We start from the raw sequence: 22,575 nt of genomic DNA, 5'->3' as shown, positions 1-22,575 counted from the left end.
AGTGAAACTGGGACTGCAGAGGGGTCAGAGAGGTAGGAGCTGGAGCTAATGGAGAACTGGAGAGGGAGGTTTGCAGGAGAGGTGACTTGGGAGCCTGGGAGATAGGGAGGGAGGCAGCAAAAGAAGATGGGTTGGCAAGGGAGATGGCAGTCTGAATTCTGACACTTTCTAATTTTGGAATGCTTGCCTTTGTAACCTTAATAATTTTGTTCTAATACACCAGATACAAAAATTGCATTATATGTTCTGAGGAATCTGGTTACTATGGTAATGGGTATATAAGTACATAAGAGATGAGATGTCAGCGATCAGAACAGCTGTAATGTAGCACGCAAACCTGTGACTACCGGAATTTGGGAAGCAGGCCCTTACAAACTTCTCCTGCTTCAGTCTCTTTTCTCACTGCCAGGATGTGTGTTCCTGTGTGAAAGTGATGTCAGAGCTTCTACAATAAATCTTTTTGGGATTTTGGAATTTTAGCAGACATGGCCAAAAATTCTGAGTAAACAGACTGTGTATGTCCCTTCTGTGCCAGGATGAGGAGTTCTCCATTCCCACCCAGCTGCTGGAAGTGCAGGACAGATGTTGGCTGGACAGACCACGAGCTGCTGCTGCCCTCTGCTCTGGCTCCTGTCTCTCTCCTTGCTCAAAGGCCAGGGCTGGCTGGGCCATGGATGTGGGACTCATTCCCAGCATCAAACAACAAGTTTTCCCCTCCCCACTGTTGGTGCCTGGTCTGGGTAGATTTGGGGCAGTGCAGCTGGTACCTTCTGTGCCAGAAGCCACTGTGTTTGTTTTGGCAGTTTGGTGATGGTGAGGTCTTGCCCAGCCATAGCACCTGGGGAAGATGATGGGAGAGCAAGAGCATCCTGGGGAGTGTGAGGCAGGAATCTGGGGGAGCTGTTGGCACAGGAGTGGAAAGGATGGTGGTTCTTGCACACCTCTGACCCCTTCCTCCATTTGCAGCAAGGATATGTTTTCCATGCCCACCTGCACCTTCTGATTGAAAAACCATTTCTGCAGTGTTTCCTGTAGTTGGGGATGGGTGGGTTTTGAGGATTATCCTCAACAAGGGCAGGGTTGCTGGAGAGCTGATGGAGCAGCAATGTCCAGGCTGGACAGGTACTGCAAGTCCATCCCATGTAGGTGTGGGTCAGGACAGCACAGGGCACAGCAGCATGTTGGACATTTCTTAAAGCCAAGTGTAGTGTAATGGTGTAAGGAAGAGTTAGTCCTAGTGAGGAAAGATGGGCTGGAGGGAAGCTGCTGGTAACTTTTCAAGGTGCAGCCTTCAGTCAGTTTTAAGTGGTGTTCTGGTCTTGAGGTATGTGTGAAAGCACTGTTAATGGAATTTGCTGTGCAGAGCTGGGGGACATTGTGAATCCAGAGGACTAAAGTCTCTGGCAGGATTGAATGAGCTGGAGGATTTGCAGTATGGAGACCTAAATGGAAGACTGCAAAGTGAATGATCATGTGGTAGCAAATACATAATAACATATATAATATATAAAGATACATTATTATATATGGAGATATGAAATAGAAAAATATGGTTTATCAGTTAGAAATGGAAGTACTTAAATGCAAAATACTTGAATATATCCCTTGATACCATGGTGATTTTTAAACTTTAGTGCTAAACTTTAGTATATCTAGGAAATAAGCAGATATGGAAAATGATGATGGAGGAAATTTTTTTTAAAAGCTTTATTTGGGACAGATGTGAGGAAGGGCTGCTAGAATGGTCTGGGAAGTCAGTTCTCTCTCCTGCGTCATGAAGGGAGACAAAACTGTTTTTTTTCAGCTAACAGGCTTAAGGGGACAGTATTCTAGCTCTCCTTGTGCTTATCCCTCAGTATTGAAATGGGAAGAAGACTGTTTAAACACTAAGGCTGGTGTAGGAAGAAGAGTAAGGTAGGGTAAACTTAAAATAATAAATCTGTAAATCAGTCTTAATCAGTTCTTAATCTTAAATTGGTTCCTAATCAAAATAGGAGTGGGGTTCTGGAGCAGCCTTGTAATCAGAGTAGTGGCTTGGAGAAGTTCTCAGGAGTTGGTTATTATTTGATGATTGGATTCTATTATAAAGTTGCTTAAAATAGCAGAAGCAGGACTTAATTGGACCTTCAGTCCTGTGATCTTAACAATCCAATTGAGACATACTCTGTATATCTGAGCCACAAGTTGTTTTGTGTATTAGTTGAAATGAGCATTTTCCCCATGAAGGCAGATAAAACTCATCAAATTAAAAGGTTAAGCTTGTTATCTTAATACATACTGAAAACTATTTTTTGTTTTAAGTGAAAAACATAAAGAAGGGGTTCAGACCTTGCAGAAACTGGTGGAGAGGCATTTCTTCAAGTAGGTAGAATAGTAAAAAAAGGGGATTTTTAAAATTTGTTTTTGTTTGGTTTTGATTGTTTGCCTCTTCCCCTTGTGTGCTGTGTAGGAAATGGTTCTGCTCAGTCATGTGAAGACTGGAAAAAAAATAACCTGAGCTGGAGTAAAACTGGACAAATTGCCATGACTTTGGGGAATTCCAGCAGGAAAGGAGGTGCTCACGGGCTCTAGAAACGTGTGACATAATTGCTCATTAAAGCTACCCCATTTATGGCTACAGATAATCTGGTAGCACAGATTTAACAGCTATAAAAGGTTTTAAACTCTTCTGAAGCTGAAATATGTTTGAACCTCTTTTTGAACGTGCTTTAAGTTACAAACTTAGGTAAGCAGCTGTGTCAATCTTTGCTGCACTGTCAGTGTCTGTGCTGCAATGGATTGGTCACTCCTAAAGAACAGAATAATCTTTCACTGGTCATCTGTTCTGACAGGGCTTCTCTGCCTGTGCCCAGTGCTGAAGGGTATCACATACATGCACCTTCCTAGAACCTCTCTTTATTTCCCTGCAGCCTTTCAATAAACCCTTTTTCTATTTATGATAGTAATCCTGTATTTTATAAAATCCTGCGTTAAAAGAATTTGACCTTTTTTGTAACAAGGTGTGTTTTGATGGTGCTTGTTTGACCCTAGAAGATTAGCAACATAAAAATTGTCATCCAAGTTCTGATACCTCGCCTGTCTGGTCGTATCTGCTCTCCCTGGCAGTGGTGACAACCTGGGTGCTTCAGAAGCAATGCCAGGAGCATCCAGAAATACCTCACCTGACCTGGCTGTGGATGTTCTTACTCATGTAAATGTCTGGTTTAAAAAGCAGTGTTTTTATCTCTTGGGCTCAATGCCTCACAGTCATTTCTGCAGGTTAATTTTGCTGTTTGTACCTTTATTGGTTGAATTCCTTCACTGTGTTGTAAACATGCTGCTCTTACAGTTTATGGCTTCTCCCTTTGTTTTTGAAGTCTGAGCGCTTATCACTGACCTTCTTATTTATGATTTTTAACTCTTACACCTTTTCTCCTTAAGCTTAGTTTGTCTTTTTAGGCATTTACAACTTTCCATTTCTAAGGCTCTTTTTTACTGTACTTCCATTTTACTACTATATATGAATGAAGAATGATCTCCAGGAGCAGGCCATGGCAGAGACTTCTTCAAGTACTGTCAGAAATTCTATATTATTTTTCTGATTGATTCTTCATCTTGTTTTTTTTAAAAAAAACAGTCTGACATTGTGTTTGGCATAACTATGCAATTATTCTTGCTGAGTTTTCTGCAGCAGGCTCAGCTCCTGAGTTATGTTTAGTTTAAGAGTACATGTGTGCTTTATGGTTCTTTACTATTTTGACCTTTCATCTCCTGTCTTGTTGCTCATTCATACTCTGTTTTAAGGTTCCTGTGTACTTTTTGATACTGTCAGCTGCCCTAAATAAAACATGTCATGTACTTTCCCTCCCATCCAGATCTTAAGTGCAGATACTATGCTGGATCCACCATTTTCTCTGGTCACTCTGGTTGCAAGAGCCTTTTCTTTTGTTCAGAATGTAATGTAATTATTATCTGACCTCTTGCTTTTTTTAGTTTTGTATCAATTCAGAGGTGATGATTCTGTTCTCCACCTATGACTAATTCTCACAGTAATTTTGTGTACTTTTTCCACTTCTTTTTGAATATCCTTTTGAGTTGTTCTGTTCTTTTAATGACATATAGTCTAGCGCATAAATGGTTCATTTTCTGGTTCTTAGTGTAGCACAGTCACCAAGTGATTAGCATGCTGCTCCCACTAATTAATAGTTCAGTTAATTCTTCTGTTCAGTTTGGCTGCAGCCATTGTTGGGACCTTCTCTGGAGCAGCAGCAGCTGCTGGAAGGGGACAGCAGCTGTGACAAAAGCTGTACGTCACTCTGGAGCTACGTCAGACTTTGGGGCAGCTGCTCACTCGTCCCCATAGGTCAGTAATGTTTAATTTACGTGTTTATGGAAGGACCATCTGTCTTGGTCTGTGACAGCACCTTCCCTTATACCCAGTTATATTCTTTGTGCAGGTCATTTACCTTCTCTCTTGTTCTCTTGTTTCCTGTGTGGCTTCTTGTCAGGCTGGGTGACTGCCCAAGGCTTCTCACTGTTGCTGTTTGGTTTGTAAGATTGTTCCTACAGACTCTCACAGAGTTCTCCTGGATTTTTCTGTTTGTGTTTGGCTTTATTTTCTGCCTCAGGTTCTTCCTACTGGCATCAGTTTTGGCAGGTTTATACTTGCTCAAATAAGAATCTGACCTATGGACTGGAGGGTTGGATACAGCTTCTTGCTGGTGTGGGAGTGTGTCCTGGAGTTCTTCTGTACTCCAGGGAATTCATTTGCAAGCTCAATTTAAACATTTTCTCTTTTCTCTTTTTTTACTGATTGACCAGAAAGACTTTGAATTGCTTCCTTTCAGGACTCTTTTTAAAACTATGGTGATATGCCACTTTTTAATTACTTCTTTTCTCAAGGGTAATTATCTGTGTTGTGAGCTTTAGTAGCTTATTTCTGAGTTATTTATGCTGAATCCAAAATAGCTAATTTGCTTACGTTTACTCTATTTATTGTTCTGGGACAGAATTGCTTAGGGGTCAAGAAAAGGTTTCTTTAAACTCAAGTCCCATTAGGATATCTGACTAATTTTTTTTATGGGCAGCTGGAGTTTCCCAGTATTTTTGCCTCTAGATTTAATTGATTCTCATCAACTGGCCTGTTGCTAACCTCTTCCTGGCCAGTGTGCTGCCAGCACAGCATCTCCCACACTGGATCCATTATAACATGTGCTCCTTGCTTGGAGAGAGGTGGCCATGGAGAGCTGGCTGTGGGTGATGCACTCACAGAATGTTTATTAATTTGATGCTTTATGTTAGTAAAGGAAAAGAGTTGGCAACGACCGTGAACTTAATGAATTGCTAAAGAAGGGGGACAGAAGATTTCATTTTTTCCACTTGCCTTCCTCATAGCTTTGCTAGCCTAAGGAATCACTAAATTTAGACCTGACCTTCTTAATAAATGTACCAGAACTATCACGAGCAAAGACATCCAGGAGATGTAAGTGTTGACTAAGTCAAGGAATGGTGAGCACTTCTTGAGCTTTCATAGCATTGGTCTGTGAGAAATGAATGCTGGCTGAATTCTTCAGCTGTTCTGGAGGTCTAATTTTTGATTGCTTGGGATATTCTGTTTTAAATAGTAGGAAAAAAAAAAGCAAGATGCTTTTTTGCATTAATTTTTTTTCAACTGCAACAGTAATGTCTTTTATATATGATAAGTGATAGGATCAGTGGTAGATTTGGTGTGAATGACATTGTAAAAATTGCCAGTTAACAAAACCAGTTATTTTCAGGAGCACAGGTAGTGTTAGCAATATTTGTGTTTGCTTATAACTGACATATGAAACCTGTCAAAAGATACTTAGTTTGTTCAGAGTATCTTGTCTTTAACACAAGAACACACTTGCCCAGTTACTTATCTTATAAATTCTTAGAAAACTCAAAAGATTATAGAAATAATTAAAAATAAATATTTACACCCACCCCAGAAACACAGATCCTGGGCTTGTCAGTGAAGGTTTGGGAAATGAAACTTTCTGACCCTTTCGTTAGTGACATTCCTGGAAAGTAAACACCCAAGCAGAACAGCTCAGCAGGATCAGAAAGTGTGCTGGGGTAAGTAATTCAAGGAGTTGATGATGGACATTTTAGTGTCAGAATCTTGAGAGGAAATCAAAGTAAGGCACAGAGTCTACAAGTACACATATAAGAGAAATGCAAGCAGTGCTCGAACATAAAAGTGTCTTCCTGAGGCTATTCTGTGAAAAAGTATAATAAAAGAAAAAAAAAAAAACAGAGGTAGAAAAGCAGGGAGAGAAAGGGAAAAGAATCTGCAAAGAGGTTTTTTCAGGATAGAACTATTCCTCAAGAATCTTTTAAAAATAAATTGAAAAAGGAATCTTATAGGAATGGTAGGCTTGTTCCTTTTCAGATGAAGAAAGAAGTACTGAGTGGGGAAGAAAAGCCTGTTTGAACATAGATGCTCACACAGACAAAAAATTGCAAGAATTCACTGTAATATCCAGGTGCAGATTCATCTTATCTTTCTAATCTATTCCTTCTAGAAATACCTAGGTGAGGGAATGTGAAAGATAAAGGGGACAGCATTTCATGCCTGTTCTTTGCTGAACTCCCATGGAGAAGGATCTCTGTTCCTGTGCAGGAAGCAGAACTTTGTTACGGAGGTGTACATGGGGTTAGAGACCATGTGAAGTGCTCTTGCTGCTGTAAGGCAGGTGATGGAAGTGTCCAGCGCAGCTCTAAGATCTTACCTACTTCAGGCTTTGGCAGCAGAAGGGTCTCCTCACTTGGAGATGAAATGATTTCTCTTTTCCCTTGCCCTGGAGACTGGCAGAAAGCAAAGGAGCATCTCATGTACATGAGCTTGGAGTGAAAAGCAGTGTGGAAAAGAATCTCAGCGGGGCTTCCATGCTCCACAGGTACCTTCCACAATCCAGTTTGCTCATCCCATTCCAGGTGGTTTTATTCTGCTTGTAGTTGGCATTATTTTAGGATGATCAGTTTGGTGACAGCTTTTTGGATATTTTTCTGAGTAGTTAACATTTTTCTAACAGTTTCTTGTAAAATGTCATTCATCTGCACCTCCCTTTTCCTGAATGACTGACAGCACTGGTGGATCCAGTGTGGAGAACAAATGTAATGAAAAGAATGATTTTAAGATTATTAAGAGAAAGGCAAGTTCATTACTTTGTCAGCATTTTTTTTTTTTGTCTGAGCTGCAGCTCACGACTAAGTGGTAAAAGTGAGTTAGCAGGATCCCAAGGGGGATGTTCCTGAGTGCCCTTTGTCCCCTTTGCAGGGCATGGGAGAAGTTAAATGCCCTTTGCTGCATCTTCAGCCTTTTCTTGTTTCATTTCTGGTTTGGGTTGTTGTGGTTTTTTGGATTTTTTTTCCTCTTAATTGCCACTCTAGGAAGAATTCCAAATTGCAGAACTAGGAGGAGAAAAAATAACATGTTGTTAGCTTGGTGGGAGAGGCTTAGCCAAGTGCACCAGGAGTCTGTGATACGGGGTTTTCATGAGTCAAGGGGCTACAATTCCTGTCTGTTCAGGGAGGTTTGAGGTGCTGATGGACCTCCCATTGTGACAGTCACTGGAGCACAACTGTCTTGATGCCATCTGCCTGGGGTCACTGAGGGTGGACAGGAAACTGATTTTTAGCTATTCAAGGAAACAGCCACCTTCTGCTGTGAGCAGAGTAACTCTTCTTCCATGTGCTCAGAGCATGTTAAGGCCCTTGGGAATTTCTCTGCTTTTGTCAGAACAGGAAAAAAACGGCTAACTGGGTGGAGCAGAGCCTGGGTTAAAAGAGGTTTGAAGAAATGCAAAGTAATAAAAAGCAGTGTCTATAGTTTTGACAAGCTTGCTGGGAGGAGAAATGTGGTGCAGTGGTCAGGAGTGTACTTTCCCAGGAACCATGAAGGACCCAATGAACACGAGCCCCTCTGTGTTTGCTGAGCTGTGCAGAAGGATGGGTACAATCTGACAGTATCACACTGGCTGCAGGTTCCCTCAGTTGCAGAGAAATCAACAGAACTCCTGTCTGTGCCCTTGTGGCTGGCACTTGGATTTTGGGAACAGTAAATTAAGTGATAGGACTTGTAATGGGTAATTCCTGCCCTTTATCTTTCTGGATAAGGTAACTCCATGCATAGAATTTGTCAAGCTAAAATTTTTAAAGACTCATTTAAATGCAGATCACAAAATTAAGTCAAGGGTAAGTGATATAATTCCTGAAGTCAAATATATCAGCACTGCCTGATGGTTGTTCATTTCTTCTGATGCTGGACCTTCTTCATCTTTTCTGCTGTGTTCTCATACAGCCCTTCAACTTCCCATTCCAGGTTAAATTCTTATTTTTGTGAGTGCTTTTGTCTTTTTTATCTTGCAAGCTTTTATTCTGAGTTTATAGAAATGGAGAGTGATTTGTTTGTTGCTTCCAAAAGAATTTGAGCTTTCAGGTCAAGTTCTAAAAACTATAGAGAAACTTTTAAAATTCATTATTTTAAGCATTCTTATAATCTAATCATTCTTTAAGCATTCTTACCATATAGCTCTTACTTCAAGCATAATTGCAAGTAAAAGAAAAAAAATTGAAAGTCAGTTCTTTCAATAGTTTCAGTTCATCATATTTAGGATAGTTGTGGAAATTTTCAGTGTCAGCTGGAAGCCATTCAGGAAATTTTTAATAGTGTGTTGAGAGGATAATTTAATCTCAGCTTCATACACTCCCTGGATCTGACCCATATGCAAGTAAGAGAAAATCCCTTTTCCCATTTTTGATAGTTGTATGATGACACTCATTCCCCATCTTATTTGATGCTTGTGCATTAGATTGTGCCAGAGAAAATTACACTTAGATTTAGCAACTGTTTGCACTACCAGCAGTGCAGATTCTTAAACAAAAAAAAAAAAAAAAATCTAAATATCGGTTTCTAAATAAAGTTATGTTGTGGTGAGGAGTTGTTTTTTAGTGGTGTGAGGGGTTTTTTTTGTTAGTTGTTTTATTACTTTGAGTAAGAAGATTGACAAAGAACCAGTAGTTTTTTGTGTTGAATATTCACTTTTGAGTCTTTGCTATTGGAGTGTCAGCTGTGAAGATCATAGGGGCTGTGACTGGTCTCCTGCTTGGTTTGTTTGTTTTTAAAGTGTCATATATATTCTATCAGGGAAAAACGCAAGTGTAGCTATGTTTGACACCAAAGAGAAGTTTTTATAGATGTTACTGTGCTAAGTGTATGGGATACCAGATGACTATAACATAAAACAAGATTTATGTCTCGAATTGTAAATAACTTTGTTTATAGTTCAGTAATAGAGGACAGCTTTCCTGTTGGCCTCCATAGCCGTTGTGGAAGTCTGTGTGGCTCTTGTTCCCAGTGAAATGGGGAGACATGGGATGATGGATGCAGAAATCTGTTTGTTGTTTCCATTTTGTGCTCACATGGTGTTTGTTTAGTTCTGATTCTCATATTCTTGTTGCATGTGTTAGTTCCCTGAAATGTCATTTGTTGGGACAAAGCGTGCTCTTCAGTGCTAATCATCTACAACCAAGTGTGTGGTGTAATTTGGTTTTTGCAAACTTTTGAACCATCTTAAGGAACTGAAAATGCTTTGCTCTATCTCATGGTTAATGTAACCAAGTACCTTCTAGTCACTGTCAGTCACTGAGTTGGTCTGAATGGAAACTTGAGAAATAATATGGGCAGGTGATAACCTCAGTGTGTGATTCCCTTCTCTTCTGCAGGGAAGGCCAAACACATTTTCTTAGTGCATTGGTTTATATTACCTGAAAACCCTTATCTGTGACACTGACAGCTGTCAGAGAGTTTAGTGTAGTGTGGACAGATTCTAATTTCTCAGAGGTCTCTTTAGCATAGGACTGAAATATGCACTTTAAATATGGCAACTGACCATTTCAAGCTTTGCTTGTTCTGCTCTGCTGCATCCCAGGGGATGTTAGTCACAGGGGTGGGTCTTAACTTCAGCTTGAGATGACATGGCAGGAGGCAGAAAACTCCAAAGAGAACAGGTCTTATCCCGTCCTCATCTTCAGCTTTCTTGTGTCAGAGGTTCAAGGGGTGTGTGTGTGTACCTTTAATATCGCCATAATTACAGGGGTGTCACATCTTATCGATTCATAGACTTTTGTGGATGTGTGCATGCGGTTTCTGCTAACTGATAGTTGTTCAGATGAAAGTAATTTGATAAAACATTTTGGTCTGTAGTCAGTGTCATTTACACCAGTAGTGGCAGCCACTAAGTGTAGTGAGTTCAGACTACTGTGTGGAAATAGAGCTGGGCCAGTTCTGTGCCTTGGTCATTGCCTGGTTTGCTTCGAATTTTTCTCACGTTCCTACATCACCTTATTGGTTAAGAGTGAAGTTGATCTAAGTCTGGTAGTTGTGTTTATGTTGTGCAATATTCTCTTTTTGTATGAGTGACACCTAGAAAAAAAAAGTGATTTTTTTTTTTCTAATTTTAGCAGCTTGCAAGGTGGTGGCTTGTAGGTAGTCATGCAGTCAGTAGGTTTCATATCCTGTTTGCAGTGCCTGTTCCTTGGCCAGAGCCAGAATCCAGCCACCTGATCTGAACTAAAGTGAGATGATCAGTCCCATCCACTGGGAACAATTGTATTTAACGGAATAGCTGCACCAATCCAAAAAACCTGTAGTGAATAGACTGCACTGGTGAAAGAATGTAGAATACTCAAGTGCAGCTTGACTGTGCTTTAGAAAAGCAGCTGCCTGTTGGTGTGTGAATTAATTTGCAGTGCAGTCTAGTTGTAGGGTTGATTTTTTCTGTTTTAATCTGGAGTCTCGCCTGTATTTCTAATACACTTAAAATAATGCAATGACTGTTTTGCTTGCCACTTCTCCTGCCTTCCCTTCCATTTCCCCACAGCATTCAGGTGTCCTTACTGCAAGGCAGGAGGCAGAGCTCTGCTGCTGTCACTGCTGGGCTTTGGCAGGCAGTGCCTGTTGTCTGGTTAAAAAGAAGACTGAGGGAATTTAATATTGTAGCATCCATAAAAATGGGAGCATTTCATTAAGTGAGACTGTGTAAAGCTTTCTTATGGATGGAATTTACATTAATGCATTTTATTGTTCCATCTAAGGAGATCAAATGATAAGCAGTGTCACGTACAGGTTTGCGACTATTCTGTTAAATGGATTTTAATACTTAATTTTTTTTCTCATGCATTTCAAAGCAGCAATTATTTCCAAGGATAAAGATAATGAAATTTGTCTTGATGCTCTCAGGAGTAAAGGGGAAAACAGTGTAATTTAAGGTGTATCACGGTAGGTGAGGAGTTCTGCTCTGTCCCGTCCCACGCCTGCGTGTGTTGTCAGTGGGCCTGGTAGGAGTTTCAGCTGCAGGAAGAAGTGTTCCTGTCGATGACATTTCAGAGGCATGCTCAGAAAGGACGCCAAGAAACGAGTCTGGTGGCTGGTTTGGCATGGGGGGTCGGTGGGGAGGGAGGGAAGGCTGTAATCCATCTGAGCTGCCAGCGCAGGGTTTTCCCCTCTCACTGGCTCTCACACGCACGCTCGCTCGCGGGGACATGTGACTTTTGGCCATATTAGCAGGTTTATCCAAGCCTAGCCCCTCTGACTAACAGATGTAGGGAAAAGGGCATTCTGGGATTGCAGCAGTTGCTTTTGAACAACAATGTCCTTTTTGTAAGAATCTGATGCTTCTTAAAAGATGGAACATGACATCATTACCGTCGATCCAAGAAACATTCCTTCAATAATACTGAGTGTGCTCTGGTTATCAGCTCCCTTCCCCCAGCTCCTTTCTCTTGCTTTTCTGACATGCTTTTTGTCTATTGTTTTGTTGGGGGCTGTAAATGTGAAACAGTTGTCTTTCAGTGTTATGTGCTTGCTAGAGCTGGAATCAAGTGGAATATTGTTGATTTATAAGAAAGAAAGAAAAATAACAAACCCCCCACTTTTCCTCCAGCTTTCATAAATGTAGTGTGCTTCAGGTATGGGCTGAGCTGGAGCTAATTATTTCCCTTCCCACACGGTATTAGTTACTGTGTTATGCAAGGGAAGGTGGGGATATCGCAGTCCCATTCCTGTGCATCCCACTCGGCCTCACTGGCAGCTGTGTGCAGATGCTGGTTGTTCCAAGGCTCCTGCAGCGATCCTGCATCGATAGGAAAATGTGTGAGTGCTCAGCAGTGCAGTGTGGCAGAGTTGTGAGCAGCTGCATATTTTCTGTATGTGTGTGTATATCTTCTTCTACTTGGTCCACCACTGGGATTTCAGTGTCGGCTTTTCCTTATCCCTTGAGAGCAGGCTATCATGGAAACACATTCTGGGTTGCGTTATAAATCTCTTTGAATGCTGACTGCTTGGAGGAAAATGCTGGATTTTGCTCCCCTTCCGTGCCTTCTCTCTCCCATGCATGTCTTCCTCAGAAAAGCTGGAGACTTTTGTGGAGTTTGCAGCCAGGTACATCTCGGCTGTGTTTCACAGCCGGGCTCTGCAGCAGTGCTGGGAGATCTCTAACAGGGAGCAGGCAGGCTGTGGCACTTCCCACACGCTGCAACTCTCCAGAGAAGAGAACCACTGAGCACAAACATGCAGGAGTATGTCTTTTTCCATCCTTGCAGGAATTGCTCTGCAGAGACTGGAAAACAAATGATTCATTGATGGTCTAGAGGCTTGGAGAAAGGTGGAGTTTGTAGTGTCCAGAAAGGGAGGAGAAATGGGCAAGGTCTTATGATGTGTTATTTAAACTCAGATTTGTTGTCTTTCACATCTTCATAATGGAACAAACCCCCAGCTTAAAAAAAAAACAAAAAAACCCAACGAATTTGAGGTACGAAATAGAAATAGATAAAGCACAAGTCTTGGCCAGACAGATTTTTTTGGAAAGAAGCAAGATGTGTGATTAACTGTTTGCCAGTGACAGAATTGTTTTTATTGGTGATAATTTACAGGGATTTGATAGGAAATCCTAATACCTCCCATTAAGAGGAAAAGAAAAGGGCTTTTTATTTGTAGTGGTTTTTTGGCATCACCTGTTGTAGAGATACAGTAAGATTTTAGCACAACTTAACAGTGTACTTTTATTCTGGATAGATTCCAAGACACAAAGCTTGTAGTAAATGAAAGCAAACTCATGGTGCAGACAGAAAGAATTCTACACATTCCCAGTTGTGTCTGAAGTTGCAAGTTCCTCTGAAGAAAGTGTTTGCCAATGGCCTATTGTCCATTGTCTCGTGTGCCAGTCACAATTTAAATGTGTGTTTGCCTCTGCTGAAACGGAGCAGAAGGAGGAGCATCGGGTGTGAAATCGGATATCTCCTCTTCTGGATGCTGTTTCTCTGAAGAAAGGGGTTGCAAGTAAAACCTCTGAAGAGCAGGCACTTTGTGGTAGACATCACAAAATTCAAACAATTTTTTAGGACAGAGTGGGTGTAACTCTTCAGAGGGAGGGTGTCACGGTCATAAGGACTCATTGGTGATGGACTGGTTGTCGCTGTAGGTCAGAGATTCTCTGACTGCTCTGCAGGTGATGGAGCAGATGATGGAGCATGGAATGCGCCTCATTTTGTGTTTTGATTTTGGTTTCTGCCTAGAGAAATGCTTGACTGGTGTCACAGTGGGGCTGTGACATTATCCCAGCACACAAGGGTCCGTGGCTTCACGCACCAAGGTTGCTTGCTCTGGAGGAAGTGGAAGCTGCTTTGCTGTGCCTTGTTTCGGGCTCTTTGAGCAGAGGATAATCAGTGAAGGATTGCAATCTTTTTCTTGCAGTAATCCATGCTGAAGAGGCTCCATTCATACAGATGAGCCAAGGGTTGAAGCAGCACTTTAAACCCAGATAGTCGGTCGGCTGACTGCCCAGCAGGATGCCATCAACCAGCCGAGCGGGCAGCCTGAAGGACCCCGAAATTGCAGAGCTCTTCTTCAAAGAAGATCCAGAAAAGCTCTTCACAGATCTCCGAGAGATTGGCCATGGAAGCTTCGGAGCAGTTTATTTTGTAAGTAGCACCATGACTTGTCAATTTTAGCTGTATTTCTTTTTAAACTGTGGGTATAGACTTTTTTGAGCATAATGAGGAAAAGAATGACAAAAAGAATTATTGTGACTGTTTTTGTGCGGTGTTTGGGGCAGAGATGTTAACTTATGTGTCGTTATGGTCTCAATCCTTTCACAAACTTGAAGTCCCTGCAAGGTGTTTGCATACAAAAAAAACCCCAAAAAACTGGAAACTTGGTCCTTGCCGGGTGCTTTTAGGTGCATCATTATGGTGCAAGCAAGGATTTACGTGCAAATTAAAACATGGACTTCTGCTCCATCGATTCTGACTGGCAGTGCATCTCTCCATCTGATCATCTCCTTATCACTTCGTGTTCCTTGAGAGAAATTGAGTTCTCTCCTCCTTTGTGCATACCCCGAGGCTCCCTTAAAGCCATTCTTTATGTTTGACACCTGAGTGTTGGTGCTTTTGTTGTCATTTGTCCTGTCACATCCATTCCTACTGCAGGCAAGAATCCCAGTATCCATCTGCATAAAACTTACTTGACATGAGCGTCTGGACAGCAGAATTTTTCTCAGGCTGCTTGTATAGCTCAACTGGCAGTGGGATCCTCATGACAACCTCAGTGCAGGTTGCTCTGTGTTAACCAAATACTGTGGGGCCTTCATTAAAAAACGCTTTCCTCAGAAAACCTTTTCAAGTTTATAATTATAGGAGGTGTGGCCAAACCTGCCAATTTTCCTTCAGAAAGCCATTTGTGTCACTATTTTATGAGATGCCTATTCAGTGTTAATAATTGCAGCAGACCATGTTGGGAACCTTCCAGCACAAATTTAATGCAGCACAGATGAACTAATTAGGAAAAGCTTCTTAATTTTGTTCAGTGCTTAAAACTATGAGCCACCACTGTCTGGGAACAGATCTGGGGGAGGAAGTGTTTTCTAACGAAACAATACTCACCTGTGGCCTTAAATTCACCTCATTTGCTCACTTTGGTTAAAGAGTGAATATAAAAGGAGGGAACTGACAAATCTGTCTTGCTGCTATGTGGAAATATTATTGAAGAAATATTATGGAAGGTTTTTGGGAACACTGTATCTTTCAGAGGCATGCATGGACCACACAGATATGGAAACCCATAATGCAGCTGCAGGTAGCCTGTGAGCTGGAAGCAAACAGCATTCCCAAACACCAGCAGGAAGCTGCCTAGCCTGCCTGAACTTTGTCCTTGTGGTAAGGGCTGATGGCCCATTACCATCTCCATCTCCAGAGCAATTGCAACTCAGAGGCCGTTAATTTCTAGCCCTTCTTTCTCTTTTCTCCCCACCATTTTAAATCACCAGTTCATTATAGATCGGTGTTTACTCACTATAGAGTGCAATTACTTGCTGGCATTTGGATTGTGCTTCTATGTCAGAAAATACCTCTGATTTGGCACTTACATAAAGACAGGTGTAAGCAGAGCATCACACAGCCCCAGCCCATGTAGGGGCTGCATCTTTGTCAAGAGAGGGTTTCTGATAAAGACACTCTATTGCTGTTTCTGTGTTAGGAAGTTTAAACCTGTAAGTTTTGTTTTGTACCTTTTTTTACTGCTAATGGTTCTGAGGTGTTGAATCTGAAACTGTTCCATGCAATGTGACCGTCCTTCAAGCAGAAGCCCAAAAGATCAGAGAGACAACATGGAGAGGGAAATTTAATGTGAATTAAATAAGCATGAAGAACTAAAACATAGGGGAGTCTATCTCTTGGGCGCTTGATTCCTCTGTAAAACTAGAAATAAAACTTCTTAAGTTTCTTTAACAAGATTTTGATTCTGCTACTGCAAACAAACTTTCTCTAATTAATATAATATTGGATTATAGTTAATAACTGTTTTAAATTATATTACTGAAGCCAGTGCAATACTCCACTTTTTCTTTGTGCATACTTTGCCTATATCAATGCTGACGCTACTCTGGTCACCAGATGTTGATCCTTTGTGTGGAGTTTTTGGAGGAAAGCAGGATATATGTCCATACATGTCTGCCATAAAACAAGCCTTGTTCATTTGGATGGTTAAAGGGAGCTGGCCTTGCACATCCTCCTGGCTTTTGTCTAGGAACTGTTTTTTCAATTATCCAAGATCACAGGGAAACTAAAAAAAAGCAAATGAAGCTCTGTGATTTTAATATTTCTGGGGTGTCAGCCAGGACAGTTCTCCCTCTCCAGGACAGTAGGTGTTCAGCAAACTCTGTCAGGTGTTGTTTGCTTGGGTTTTCTGATGGAAAACACCCTCTCTCCAGGCAGCTTTAATGGCATACAGCCTGCACCAAAAAAAAAGTGGTTGATAAATAGATGTGGGAGTAATTACCCAATAGAAAATCCATATAATCCTGAAATCTCCCCTACCTTATTTAAAATAGAGTTTAGTGTTTCACTGTTAGTTGTACCTATCTTCCTTCCCTTTTAGCAGTGATCCCAGCAATGGGTGATCTGTATTGATCTTACTCTTGTCTCTTTGTTTCTGTTGCATCCTTCGATGGCAGAAAGTTCCTTTTATTTTATATTTTTTTTTCCTTTCATAATTGATAAGAATTTTGCTGTTTCACCTCATGGTTTTAGTTTCTTAGAAACTGCAAGTCTGGCACCTCTGAATCATTTTTGGTATTATCCTTACCCTACTCTGCAGTGTAATAATAGCTTTTGCTTGACACAGGAAACCTACTACACTGGAACACTGCAGATGGAGCAGAAGAATAACCCACTCTCTTTTGTTAGAGCTGGGTTCCTTCTGCTGTACTGTAGTATTTTGCTTCCCTGCTTTATTGGCAGTTCTTCACACAGTTGAATGTTTCAGAGACTGTCTTTAATCAGTAAAGATCTAGGAGTCAGAATTTTATTCTACCTTTTTTTGTCTCATACAGTAAATATAGTCACCCACCACCCAACTTTTACAGGTACTATCAGTGAGAGGATCCCCTCAAACAGAAAGAGAAGTAAAAATAGTATTGGTTCAAGCTTCTCATAACCAGTTGAAATAAAGACTGACAGGGAATATGGGAATCTCTTTAATGAACAGCAGAATTAAAACATGTCTGAAAAACCATTTTACAAAAGGCAGAGCCCTAGTAGTTCATTAATCCATGTTCTGGTAGGCTGTGCTTGATAGTACAAATATATTAAAAATCGGCATTTTCATCAGTCATCAGTGAATGCTGTGGTGCACATTATTCTGATTTATATCCTTTGCCTTCATGTCCAAGTTGATTATTATTATTATCAGAGAGACTCAGAGGTCTTTTCCTCCACCATCCTCCTGTGCTGCTGAAATCTCTTAACAGAGAAATCTGGGGTTTTGTCTGGAGCCATCCTTTCTGCAAGGTGCTGCCTCTTCTCCTGCCATGGGGAATGAGCCCTTGCTTTGGTGCTGAATTAAACAAAACTGCTCATCTAGTCCTTGCCTTGCATTGTTGCTGTCTGAAGTCAGGAAGTTTGCCTTTGAAGTGTGAAAAACCATGTACATTTATAGTGCAATGTAAATAACAATACTATGAAACTGAGAAGTCTCATCTGAAGATGGGTCTCTTGGATTGCTGCCATGTCTCTCTGTATCATCTGCCTTCCTTTTAAGACACAAAAGCTAATTTTTGGGAGCACTGGGGAGAAACCTGCTCCAGACACTGGTGGCTGTCTCCAGTGCATTATGTGACATCTTTCCATATGGCTTGAGTGGAACTGGGTGGCTGAGCCTTGCTTCTGTTTCATGGAATGGACCTGGGCAGGGAGAGAAGATGATTTAAGGGAAATCCCTTCTACTTGAATCCAGGGCTTCTTTATTAGCTGTGATTTTTAGTTTAAGTCACAGTGCTTGACTCCTGCAGAGACTTGGTGGATGCTGAGCATGGAAAAATGTCACTCCTTGTCTCCCAGACAGGAAGGTGATCTTTCACTTTGGAAAGAAATTTCTAATTCTTACAGCAGTCACACCTCTTGGAAGATATTTTAGTTTAATGCTCTGCAAAAGTTAACTAAGAAGAGAGATTATTTTATCATTGTGTGTGGCTTGCATTTTATGGAAAGCTGGGGCCTGAAGAAACTGATGGATTTTGTTTTCCTGTTCCAGGCACGTGATGTGCGCACCAATGAAGTGGTGGCCATCAAGAAAATGTCATATAGTGGGAAGCAGTCCAATGAGGTATGTAGAACATGTTGTATATTAAACCTTGATCATTGCAAATAATTACTGTATGGGATGATCTTAGTGAGGTTGAGTTCCTGTGGGAGAAATATTTTCTGTAACTGTAAAGGTGAATAAGAGTACTGTGTAAACAAAATAAATCAGTTTACTGTTCAGTCTATTTCTACGTAATCTGCTCCTGAGAAGGATGGGTAGAACTCCCTTCTTTCAGATAGGACTCTTTTTGGGATCACATAAATGTGTAGACATGAAAAAAGGAAAACGAAAAATTATGGGTTTGTGTGTTGGTGTCCTATTGCTCTTAAATGTTCCATTTTAAATACCTTTCCAAAAAACCATGCTGCTTCCTGGACAAAGGAATAATAGGAATGGATGCAGTAGTGAGAGCTTCAGAGAGAGCCTTGCTTGTACAAAGTAGTGAGGCAGAACATATCCCTCCCTGGAATGACTGTGCTCATGAGCAGCTGAAACAAAGGCAAAAGAGTGGTGGATGAATGAGTGTGAAAATCTGAACAGCAGCATCATTCCAGAAGAATTGCCTGAGCCAGGGATTAAGGCAGTCTTTGCAGAGGGGTCTGTAGAAGTGGGCCTCTGAGATTTAGACATTAAGTGCTTTCATGGCCACCCCAGATGTGTCTCCTTTCCCTGGGATGCTTAGCAGAGAGAGTTGATTTTATACTTGGAGCATTTATGTGCTAATACAGATTCTTGAAAAGCCCAAGATGACACAAGCAGCTGATTTGGTATTATTTCTGGTAAATAACATCTATCAAATCGTGGCATGATTTTTCAACAGAAGTATTTATCTTAAGCATGTTGTCCAAAGCATTTATGGTTCCCTCCCTCCATTCTCTATATTCCAATCTTAGCAGCAGTCTTGCTCTGATGAGTTCGACTAACAGCTTATTGCTTTTTGTGCCTGCCTTTTGTGTATTGATCATCTGCCCTCCAAGGAGCTGAACTATTCCTTCCTCTGTGTGTGTGTATGTCTGTGTAGGAGGTAGAGGTGGCAGTGTGTCTCCAGCAGTCCTGAATTCTAGCTTTAGAGTTAAATCTGCTATGCCTGTTTCTGTTTTGTCGCTGCGGTGACTTGTTTAACTCTGTACTGATGAAAGAATAATTTGTACTTGCTACTTGTCCTACTGTTTTAATTACTGTGAGCTATAAATACTCTATTCACATGAATGAAACAAACTGTGCATGCTTCAGAAATAGCTTTTGTTTGTCTTCAATGCGTATGTTTCTTTATTTTGAAGAAAGTAATAAGCCCAGGATTAAAACACTTTCTATTTTATGTCCATATTTATTTGTTTTGTTCAGAAGTTCACTGTAGTTATGATCTAGCCTATGTAAAGAAAATTGATTAAGGGCATTCTGGTATCATTTATATTTACTTTGGTTTCAGAATACGATTTTATCATTGGTGGGAACAATTATTCTCTCAAATAACGTCATATTTTATACTAAAAATAAGTTTAAAACCATTGAAAAATGTCGTACTGTGCTCTTAATGTGATCTTGGAGCTTTTTTTTATGCAGGAAATCATGAATAATACTTCTTGACTAATACATCACTTCTCTCTTCCCAGTGTAGAAGTTTAGCATGGTGCTTTCTTGGTTTGGCTTTTATCGCTTAGTACCTCAAGGCCTTGGTGGCAGAAGGTGAAAGGCAACAAAGTCATTCCAATATCAGTGAGAGAGTTTATGTTATAGCTGCACTGTGTAATTCTGTAGCATTTCTGGTGTTGAGAAATGCTTAACATAGTCAGTCAGCTGCCTCAGTGGTGGGCTTCTGTGTTCCCTGGTTTTGTCTGTTTCTCTAACCCTAAAATTTTTATTGAGGAGGATTTGGGGTTTGCAGATGTCTTCCAAAGCCTTAGGGTAGATGGGCCCTCTGTCCCTCTGTGAGTACTACCCACATACCAAGATGTGAGGAAGAGTGTGCTGAGAGATTAACAGGACCTGGAAAAGAGCTTTTGAGCTTTTTGGTGTTGGGTGAGGCTCTTCTCCCTCTGGTTAACTTCAGAACTGATACACTTGCTCAAAAACATTTGCAATATCAACACTCTTACTTTGATGGCTGCATACTTCAGCTACTGCATTTAGTTTTGAAGGTACTTTCTGGTATTTGTAGTTTTGCTGCTGCACTCTCAGACTTTTGCCTTTCTTGCCTGAGGAGATGTGGATGTGCAGCACATGGGGGGACTTGGAGGTCTCCAGGGGAAGCAATGTCAGTGTCTAGGCACACATTGGGACTTGACATTTTGGCCTCTTCTGTTTCACTAGCAGAGCTCTCCTTATTATAAACCCGGCTTTGTTTTATCTTTTTATATTTTTTCTCTAGCAGAACCATTCCTTTATCTAGTAGGTAACTCATTTTAAATTGGCCCTTGTAAAGATTAAACTAGCAATAGAGAAACATTATCAAGAATGCAGTCAGATAGTTGGCAGCTGATAAAGAGAGCCTCGTCCAGTGTAATACAGTGACTAGTAGGGGTAGGTCTTTATAGTAACAAGAGTTGAGAGAGGCAGCTGATACTGCTGAAGGACACTTTCCACACACATCTCTTTCAGGTTGGGGTGTATGTTTGATTTGACAACAGAATTGGTATCCCTAAATAGAGGATCACTTCTTTTTTGAGGACTTGCTCAGATACTAAGTATTTACCAGTATATCCTATGCACACATATAAATATAAAGCATTATACTGATGAAAGATCCTTGCATACAGCCTAATCGATCAGCAACTTATTTTGTAGGTCTGCAGTGAACATCATAGTGTCAACATGAACTTACTTTGATTTGAACCTTGAGATAGTTTTGCCTCTTAAAATAATTAAATGACATAATAACAACAACCAAAAAAAAAAAAAAGTAACAGTTTTGTAAAGTCTTTCTATTCCTTTTATTCCCTACAGAAATGGCAGGATATTATTAAGGAAGTCAAGTTCCTCCAAAGAATAAAACACCCTAACAGTATAGAATACAAAGGCTGCTATCTGCGGGAGCATACAGCATGGGTAAGCATCTGCTGCTCTGCACTTGTCTTGCCTTGGTTAAAGGTGCTTTGAAATCTCTCCAGCTGCATTTTGGAAGGCACCTGAGCACTGGTGTTGCACAGACTGAGATGAGCATAGCCAAGGGCCTTACAGGTGCTCAGCAGACTGAATGTACTTGCTGGAACCAACATTTAAGGAAATTTTCCCTTTTGCTTAGATTAAATGTTGCTGTTCTAGTGTATTTAACTTGATAAACTGAGTATTTGAAATAACACACGCACATCACTAATAAAGTTTTGTAGTGCAATATACTAAAAAAAATCATATTATTGAATTAACAGTTTAAGTTGTAAGTACTGTTTTGTGAATAACTTCAATAAATCTGTAGGGCAAAGTTTTAGTTTGTCTTTTTGAAATCTGACTGGGACAGAATCTTAAGTAAATCCCTAAATAGCCCTTTAATACTCTGATAAGCTTGTTAAGTGCAGTTTAACATTCCTGTTAAGTATGTGCATATAAAATACGATATGTAATACAATATCTAACTAGTTATGAATGTGCTTTGGCCTTCCTTACAAGTGGTGTTGCTTGGTATATCTTACACAGGAGGGTTATGCCTGGTTCCGGTTAGAGCTGTACTTGTGGGAGGGGTCAGTGTGACAGTGCTGGGGTGGAGTTTATGGTACAAGCAGTACTTGCTTTGTTATGGCAGCCTGTGCTGTGTGCTCCAGGAATTAGTTCTAGATTTCTCCATACACGTCTAGAAAACATATATTTGCTATTACAGACTTTCTAACTACTTTGATTTCTCCCTGTAACAGCTTGTTATGGAGTATTGTTTAGGATCAGCATCAGACTTACTAGAAGGTAAGTCACATATGTTTATTTGATTAAAAGTCAGAAGTACTGAACTAGAAGGTTACAGCATCACAGAATTTTCCTTGCATTTGTAGTTTTGTTTGGGGCCAGAGTGTGTATAAATAGGCACAGTTTGTTAAATTCTTGCATAGCTGTAGTGGTTTTTCTGTAGAATATTGAAAGGTGCTTAGTTTCTCCTTGGTTCACATTATTTTAAAGTTGTCAGTTAGCTGTTTGTTTGCTTCTGGGTTTTAGGTTCCCCTGCCACAACAGTTCAAGATTTACCTCTGAAAACCCTTGCTGTTGATCCTAATGCTTACTAACATTAGACCTGTTGACCAGAATATCACTACAGCAGTGTTAGGGTTGTGCTTAATGAGGTCTTTCATTAAATGGTCATTTTTCTATCAGGCTTCTTATAGTGAACTTTCTTTGAAGAGATATGTATGGCCAGTAAGTTGTTTCCTTGCTAGAAGCATTTCAGGACCAAAAGCTGAGCTTGCTACAATTTGTGTGAATTGCTGTAAATTTCTGGGGTTTGAGGTTTCACTTCA

General features: G+C 40.6%; 1 protein-coding gene across 1 annotated transcript in view; it reads left to right on the top strand.

Moving 5' to 3' along the window:
* Window positions 1-22,575, top strand: part of TAOK1 (TAO kinase 1) — a 68,821-nt gene that overhangs the window by 15,448 nt on the left and 30,798 nt on the right. Inside the window, exons 2-5 of the mRNA XM_083875230.1 lie at window positions 13,757-13,983; window positions 18,089-18,160; window positions 21,083-21,184; window positions 21,985-22,030. Of these exons, the coding sequence (XP_083731356.1) occupies window positions 13,852-13,983; window positions 18,089-18,160; window positions 21,083-21,184; window positions 21,985-22,030 (352 nt within the window). The 5' untranslated portion in view covers window positions 13,757-13,851. The remainder of the gene's footprint in view (window positions 1-13,756; window positions 13,984-18,088; window positions 18,161-21,082; window positions 21,185-21,984; window positions 22,031-22,575) is intronic.

The sequence above is a fragment of the Zosterops lateralis genome, assembly GCF_965231275.1.
Source record: "Zosterops lateralis genome assembly, chromosome: 19".
Classification (NCBI taxonomy): Eukaryota; Metazoa; Chordata; class Aves; order Passeriformes; family Zosteropidae; genus Zosterops; species Zosterops lateralis.
The sequence above is the reverse complement of the archived record's forward strand: the minus strand, read 5'-3'. Positions and strand labels throughout refer to the sequence as shown.